This window comes from Octopus bimaculoides, chromosome 4 (assembly GCF_001194135.2).
Source record: "Octopus bimaculoides isolate UCB-OBI-ISO-001 chromosome 4, ASM119413v2, whole genome shotgun sequence".
NCBI lineage: Eukaryota > Metazoa > Mollusca > Cephalopoda > Octopoda > Octopodidae > Octopus > Octopus bimaculoides.
Genome location: NC_068984.1, coordinates 6,390,443 through 6,399,499, shown reverse-complemented (window position 1 = coordinate 6,399,499; position 9,057 = coordinate 6,390,443). Strand labels below are relative to the sequence as shown.

The window sequence follows — 9,057 nt, the reverse complement described above, 5'->3', positions numbered from 1 at the left end:
GGTTTGCCATTAGAAGATAAAAAAAAAAGCAGTTTGCTGACTTATTTCATTAGTGGTGAATTGGCAGGGTCACTACAATGTCGGAGAGAAATTCATATGTTATTTTTTCTGGCACTTGTATACCCTCAATGGATTTATCAGTTTAAACTAATAAAATTTCAACCAAAATTTAGAGAAGATTTTAAAAGGACATAATGAACCGAAAAGTCTTTCATTTTCCCGTCTTCTTTGTTGAGCAGACGACAATTATTCGCATTAATGCGCATGCGTTATATCATAAATAACGATGTTTGGCTAAATATTGGAAAAGAATCTTTTTTTTTTTTCCATTTTTTCATGGGGAGATAATGACTGTTTTTACTATATTTTAAGTAAAGTTATTTCCCTTGATAATTGTATTTTTATTAAAAAAATTTGTATAGTTAGAGAAATTGAAAAGTATTTTATATTTTTGTAATTATATTCAGTATTTGCTGCAAATATAATTGATTGAAAATTGTTCATGTATGAAAAATTGTCATACATCAAGTGTTTATAAAAAATATCTCATGTTTATTTCATGAATATTGAGTTTTTAATAAGCAGTGGTTAAATAGATTATTAATTATGGCTCTTAATATATTAAAATCGTTTTATGTGAAATCTCTGTATAAAACGCTAAAATCATGACTTTTTCGTCATTTTAACTCATTCGTCATTAGAACTACATTATCGTATTGTGTCCTTGTATTTTTTTTTCTCGAAGTATGATATGATTAAAAGGACATCTTGCTGCTATTTCTAGTATTACGTAAGACCAGATTAAAAGGTTCCTGTAGTTCACCATTTAAACACTGCAACTTCAGCGAACTCCACAAAACTGGATAATTTACTGCTTAAATAGTTTTACCTGTATGTTTGTATTGGAATGAAAGGAAGAAAGATATTTATAATTTATGTAAGTATTTCAAAATTACTTTTAATTCTTCACTAATTAACATTAAATATTAATAATTAACCGCTGAAGTCAATGACCCTATTGCTATTGTTTTACTTTTCAACCTTTTCTGTTAAACATGAATTAATTTGTGTTTCTTTAATTAAAAACAAAAAAGAAAATTCATTGATTTTTATTTTTTAATGTTTAGAAATTGATATTTTGTTATTAAATATGCCAATAATTGAAAAAATAGTCTTCAAGATTAATGATAATTTTATCTTCAAAATCTGAAACCAACATTTTTATAGACATTTTGTGATGATGTTTGTTTAATGATTAAAAAAAGTGAAATATGCTCTTTATAGCTGAACCAAGTGAAGGCGGAGGTATTGTTTTTCAGTTGTGTTTGTTTGTTTGTCCATGGACAAGATATCTCAAGAACCGCTGGATGGATTCGGATGAAACTTTCAGGGATGTTTGGCCGCGTGACTAACATGAACTGATTAGATTTGGAAATCGATCCGGTTCCGGACAAGAATTCTGGATTATTTTTACGTTTTTTTTTGTTCTTTTTGTTTTACGTAATTTTTCACAGCGATCAGGTTCATTTTTAGTATTCTCGTTTGTGAGAGCAATCGAGATTATTTCAGATATCCTCATTTTAAAAATCATCTCCAGCTAATCGTCGAGAGGACGTTGGTGCTGCCGTGGCGGAGGTTTGCGCTCTCTGAGTGCTCTTATTATTTGCTGGCTTTCATTCACCCTATATGATATCATTTGGACGAATAATTGTCGCTTTCTTTTCTTCTTGATTATTACTATATATAGTAATTATTAATTACCGAAATAATTTAATCAACAGTAACCCTCCCACTTAAACCTGTTTGGTTGAAATGTTTGCTTTCTTGGTTTCATTATAGAAGTTGGAGCAGACGACATTGTTGTTTAGCCCAAGGCCAGCCTTAACATAGGATCAAAAACATTTCAATAATGACTAGCAGCTCTTTTTCTTTCTTTTTTCTTTTTTTATGGGGCATAGTATACTTTGAACTACATTATTTAAAATGCATTTTTTTTTAAAGCTTGTAAAGCATGTTTTGAGTGGATGTTTGGCTGCTACTTCACGCAAATCGAGCGACCACAAAGAAGAGCTTGTCTGCTGATGGCTGACAATTATTAGCAGCCACAGTTTTGAATATTGACCAATTTTGACAACTATTCTTTTTCTTATAAAAAGAAAAAGAACGTTTCAAAAATATTTAGAGAAAGTATAATTCTTTCTTTTCATATATCTCTATTTTTAATTTGGAATTCAATATTGTTTGTAAATTTGGAGTTTGAAATAAGATCGATAAAAAATATGGAAAAATAAATTAAGTTTTAGTAATTCCAGTATTTTTCTTACATGATTTAATCATATATTTTGCTATGTTGCTATAAACCCACAAGTATTTATATAAGAGTGGAAAATATGACAAGAATGTGTCGAACGTCTGAAAAATAGATTTCCAGGTTTTACACAACCCTGTCTACTCACTCCCGAAGGTAGAACTGAAGAGTAAGTGATTTTTCTACTAAGCTAGAATAGAAAATTACAAAATACACAAGATATATATATATATATTAAGGGCATTACTACACGTTATAAGGGACTCTTAAAGTCAAAACTACCTTAATAAATATACAGTGTACCGACAGCGAAGGATTTATGTGTAGTAATGCCCTTAATATAATAAATGTATTTAAAAGGGAATAAATCAATTACGTATTTTGTATAAATTTTCCCCTTAACAGGCGCGAGCGACCGTGACATTACATACATGCATCCGTATGTGCATACATGCATGCACGCGCGCACACACACACATACATACATACATGCATGCATGCATGCACACACACACACACACACATGCAAAGACACGTACATACATTTGAGACCCAGCTTTGCCTTTCATCCTTTTGGACTCGATGAATAAAATGCCAATCCAGAAAAGTGAATTGGCGGAACTGTAAAAACGTTGGACCGGGTGCCTTGCGGTAGTTGCTCCGGCTCTCTCTGATCCGAGTTCAAATCTGGGTAGGATCTACTTGAGGGCTAGACTTAATCTGTCACTCGGTTTAACACCACCATCTAGCAATTTGGATCCCTTTAACGAAGTTCACTCTATTGCAGGTAATCGGGCCTGGCACCCAAATTTGAAGACACCTTCCTCCATTCTACTTGTCAGAGTCAACGAATTTGTAAAGTGACACGAGCACGGCCTGTTCACCTAAGAGAAAACCTGTTATTTCAGTTACCACTGGACTTAACATTCCTTCATAGCCAGGAAAGTTATTGTCAGTGATAAGAATAAATCACGCTGCTAATGTATTTGATATTTTCGTAGACACTTCTTTTAACATGAGTGCCTAAATAACGTAATTCCATAGTTTCTAACACCTGATAGAAAAAGGCGTTACATTTGAATTGTTTAAACGCGTTATGTGGTGAAATGATTAATTCCGAATTTGGTTTATTATATTTCAAGTCTTCAGAACTCAAAACAGTTTTAAAATTGTGTAAAGATAAAGTACTATTCCGATCAACTGCCAGAAATGAATAAATGACTGCTTCATAAATATTCTTGATATTTTTAAATTACAGAGAGTTGTCTCCCTTACATTCAAAGTGCCGGTTCTCTGTGTTACTGTGAATGATTATCAGGTTACAATAATTAAAATCTATTAGATCAGGCCTTTTCAACCACTGTTTCGTGTTTGGTGCACGGACTGGTGTACCTCGAGGTTTTGAGGCGAGTCAGAAAATACCAAGATATTTAGAAAGCTTCAGTGTTAATGCACCACTCCCACACTGGTGCATAGGTGTATTTCTTATCAACGAAATACAGTGCACACCTCTCGGTAGACAGCTGACGAGGGAACTTTCCCGTTCATGTTAAATATGTTTTTATTCACACGTTAATGTCTCTCTCTGCTCTTTGTTACTGTCCTATTGACTTTGTTTTGTTTTAAGTGTGGTGCAAGTTCCTTGGTAGCGTGTGTTATAGGGGTACTTATATGGCATATCGGATATGTGTGTGTGTAATCATAAAAAAAAAAATTGGTGTGTAGTAATGCAAATACATTTAGCGTGACATTCATTGTGTTGGGAATCGAAAAGAACTGGACGGAGGTAAAGAGTACGGACCATCCATTTTCGGCCTAACAAAAAACCCTAACCCTATACCCTAAACCCTAGCCCTAAATACCGGGTGTACATATTCTTTACTTTCGTCAAGAATTGATAATCACTTGACTATGTGGGGAATGAAAATATCAAATGCATATTTAAAAAAATTTTCTTATGTTATATAAACTTTTTCAAATTGTTCGATACATCGGTAATAAATAAAATGAATTTGCAAAATTTTAATTTGAGACAAGTGATTTATTGTAATAAATAAATAAATAAATAAAGCGTGTAATTTATTCGAGAGATTTAGTTGGCATTGTACGCAGATCTTTCTGGTGGGTTACTGGGTAGATTTGAATCTATTAGACTAGATGTTTTAATATTCGTTTCAAATTTTGGCACAGAGGAGAGGTAAGTCGATCATATCGATTCCAGTGATCAACTGGTACTTATTTTATCAACCCTGAAAGGATGAAAGACAAACCGATCTCGGCAGAATTTGAGCTGAGAACGTGAAGACGAACGAAATGCCGCTATGCACTTGCTCGGCGCGGTAACGATTCTGCCAGCTAATATTTATGTATAATCGTATATTCTAATTGAGTATGTGCCCACAACACATTATTCTGATTCTACCAGTGTTAACATAATATGGAAGAATGAGCATTGCTTTCTTCATGACTGAGCGTCGTTCGGGAGGGAGGGGGCTCAAATACAACAACTACCCCTCACCAAACAATTCGCTCTCGTATTCTGAATGAACTGATCTCGAATTTATTCATTTATGCGTTTTTGTAATTATGGTTGATAAAGGCAATGAACTACATATTTCAAACTTCAAACTGTAGAACGTCTAAATTTTTGTAAAAATCATTTAGAATAGGCTTTAAATATAAAGGGACGTCAATATTAAAGACTTTTTCTAAGAGTAGTTTCCCTTGCTTATTGAACGTTTTAATCGTCAATTTAACTAAAACCAAAGATGAAAGCGAAATTTATTTTGTGATGGTCATGTTTTCACCGAACTCAGTTATGGTGCAGGGGGAATGGACTGGTTTCTACTGAAATTGAAACAGAGGTCAAATTTCATCTTCGATGTAACTATTCATTGCTATTATTAGAAAATGCTTGCTCAAAGTGCCATGCACGTCGTTGTGAGGCAAACTTATTTTAGCTATCATCAATAAGACTCAATACGACTAACATTCGTACAACACTAGCGGATATACTGCTGGTACCTCTGATATTGATCTCAGGGTGACGAAGGGACAATATGTTACCAGAGGTATTTAATTTTGAAGCAGATGTGAGAAAATGTTGTAAGGCAATCCAGCATACAATACCACAATGACATCTATTATATAACTGGTTTTATTTTATTCACCTCATGGGATGACAGGTACAGTTGACATTGAACTAATATTCACGGCAAACTTGCTCTTGAAAGTAGATGCTTATGGGACCTGCATTATACAGTAATTAATTTTCCTGAATAAAATAACATTTCATCGTGGCCGTTGCCAGTGCCGCCGGGCTGGCTCCTGTGCAGGTAGCACGTAAAAGCTCCCACTATGCTCTCGGAGTGGTCTGTTAGTATAGTGAGAAATATAGAGTGCATATTTAGGTCACCAGTAGGGAAATAGTGGTCAGTTAACCATTTTGATACCAACTACTTGAGACCAGTTCTGTGAGAAAACTTCCATGTTTTAAAGTCGTCAAAATTAAAATCTTTCATCGAAATTTCAGGTTAACTTATGATTCAAGCTCCAAGTTTTTTTTTTTAAAATAAAATCTTCATTATTTTCAAAATTAATTGAAGTGAGGGTAGTATATTTCTACAAAAATATGGTTTCAAAGGGGTTAAATCAATTTCAAGGGATTAAAGGATTTATTTTATAATCTCCTCAATGAATGATAGGTGAACTGAATTCTACTAAGCTGTGAAATGAAAACTTAATGGATCTAGATATCACCCATCGTGAAATGTGGTATCCTATTCTGTATGCCAGTTCATCAGGCTTCTGTTATAAGAAAGTATTGTAGATATATGATGTGTGTGTGTGTGTATTGAGTTTTGTTTATATTGAGCAATATATTCATTTAAAAGCGCAATATGAGAGAAAGTGGGTGGAAGGAAAGATTTTGCAAAGAGACATAATGAATATATATACATGTCTGAAACAGAATAACATTAACTGAAACAACAACAATTTAGAGTTTTTAAAAATACTTCAAACGGGAAGTGGATAAGGGAAATGCTGGAGTCATGTAATTTCTAGAAGCGAAGTGCTACAAGAACTTGGAATTAGTAATACTCTAAATATAGGATTGGTAAGCCAGGAACATTGAAGGAAAATTGACTGTTTCAACACCATAAATTTGAATGAACTATCAGTGCCAAGGCTCTTACTGCGATCGTGTATGCTTTTCTCACCGGTTTATGTTCAGCAGGCTCTTCACTTGTATAGTTGTAATAGTTCCATGTTAAGACACGTTCTATTGACTGCATTTCTTGTTCCATACTTGATGGTAAGCGTGTAGTAGAATTCAACCCCTAAAGAATATAGCACACTAAGTAGACACATTGAAATCTTAAACTTATATTTAAAAATATAGGATCAAGTGGGTGAAACTAATAGGAGATTTCTATCTTATAACCCTAGAGGGTACCTCAGTAATGTATAAAGGGGATAAATGTTTAGTAATCATTTATTTTTGGCAGTTGATAAACGAGTTCAAATTCAGCCATGTAATGATGGAAATAATTCTCTCACTGTTTTTATTGAAATTTCATTGAAATGCAAAGGATTATGTGTTTAAATTGAAAACAACCCTAATTTCAGTTTGATGCAGTTGTTTCAAATATACTAGTTCTGAGTAAAAATGTTTGTGATGTAAAATGAATATGTTAAATATTTATATAACTAGTTATGGAAAAGACTACAGTGGGGTGAGGGGTAATGAGAACAGAGAAAGTTGTAGTAAGTATGAGAATAAAAACAATAGAATTAAAATTGAGATAGAATTTTCGGTTAGTTCAGAATATAAAAAAATCATGGACCTATAGATTTAAAAATGGTGTTTGGCAACAGTTTTTAAATATATAAGTTGAAAGAGTACTTCCATTTTAATGTACATAATGGTTATTTCCCTTGTGAGATAATGATAAGCAATGATGTCTCCTTTGATGCCATTTCATTATTTTCTTTGAAACTCTCCGAGTGTGTGAATATAAAAGTATGAATTTATTACTGTGTATACACAGATACAAATGCATACACATGCATTTAAATGTAATTTTAGTTTTTGCTCTTCTGGCATGTGTATATGGGTCAGAATAGTTTATGTATGGCTCATCTCCAGCTCTAATCTATTGGCATGAAACTTTCCAGCCCATTGTGTGTTTTACTTTCAAGAAAAGGATTTTTATGTTTGTGGAAAATACTATTGCTTACTTTAAGCATTTAATTTCTTTTTTCCCCCCCTACTCTGCCTCTTTACAGTTATATAGCCAAATACCCTGACTAATGCCAACAACACACCAATTATAGGTTGGAGAGTATAACTTCCGATTACTCAGTAATACACACTTTCGCGTTTTTATGTGTGTGCTTGTGTGTGAATGTATATATGTGTGTGTGTGTGTGTGTGTGTGTGTATGTGTGTATGTATATATATCTACATGTATGTATGTATGTTTATGCACAAGCCTAAGTCGTGTTTACCGGTATTGGCTATATGAAATCTTTATAGATACATGAGCATAAGAACACAAGCATATATCCCAATTAGTGACTTGTTATAGATTGTTAAACATTTTTCTATATATAATGTCTATAATTCCATTTCTTTTGAGTTTAATGTGAACTAAATATTTCTCCTCAGGAAAAATTTCATCTCATAGGGCAAAGAGAAATGAGATGATATTTACAGAACTGAAGTATCTAAAAGTTTATTATATTTACTATTTTGCATTTTTATTATTTTAGCAAGTATAATATTAAAAAGAAATACATATTGTTTTTCTCATTTTATCCATTACTTGCATAATTTTGTTTGGTGTTCACAATAATCTGAATTTCTTAACTTGGAGTCTTTCAACATTTTGTAAGTTATTTATTCATCTATTCACTTTCATTTGTACAAATTTTCCCATTGGTATCTTCTGATAGTTTTGTTATACAGGTAATTCTGCCATATTTCATAGTTTTGTTTATAACCATAATCACCTATGATATGCATTTAAACAGTTAAATAATGCATTCATTCCAAAATTATATGGTTCAAAATGTAATATATGACCCCATTTTTAAAACACCATTTGAAGGAAATTTCAAGGTTTTGTGGTTAGTTGACAAATAAGAATGTGAGGTTCAATCATGAGATTAGTGAAAAGGTGTTCAGGCAATACTGAAAATTATTTAACGTATGACTGAGTTAAAGGGAAAGAAGGAAGGTTTAAAAAAAGCTTCGCTCAAATTAAATTCAGTTTTACAATGTTGAGATATGAACGTGCATTAAAGTAGAATATGAACAGTTGAAACTACACTACAGTGCAAATTCATATCAAACCAGCATGGAAATACACTAAACTAATGGTGACAGTATTGAAAAATTTTGCCTATGCACAATGCCAAATTTTTTGAGGGAAATCTATTTTGGGCATCAATGAAAATTACTCTCAAAGTATAGAGTGACAAATCAAATAATGCTAGGCATTTGGTTACATCATCATCATCATCATCATCATCGTTTAACGTCCGCTTTCCATGCTAGCATGGGTTGGACGATTTGACTGAGGACTGGTGAAACCGGATGGCAACACCAGGCTCCAGTCTGATTTGGCAGAGTTTCTACAGCTGGATGCCCTTCCTAACGCCAACCACTCAGAGAGTGTAGTGGGTGCTTTTACGTGTCACCCGCACGAAAACGGCCACGCTCGAAATGGTGTCTTTTATGTGCC

The 9,057-nt window shown here is 33.1% G+C and overlaps 1 protein-coding gene across 2 annotated transcripts in view; it reads right to left on the bottom strand.

Moving 5' to 3' along the window:
* Positions 1-9,057, bottom strand: part of LOC106869372 (potassium voltage-gated channel protein Shal) — a 435,827-nt gene that overhangs the window by 47,524 nt on the left and 379,246 nt on the right. Inside the window, exon 5 of one of the 2 annotated variants that reach the window (XM_052966873.1) lies at positions 6,529-6,648. The exons of the other annotated variant lie outside the window; for it this stretch is intronic. Coding sequence (XP_052822833.1) covers positions 6,529-6,648 — 120 coding nt within the window. The remainder of the gene's footprint in view (positions 1-6,528; positions 6,649-9,057) is intronic. 2 annotated transcript variants of the gene reach the window in all.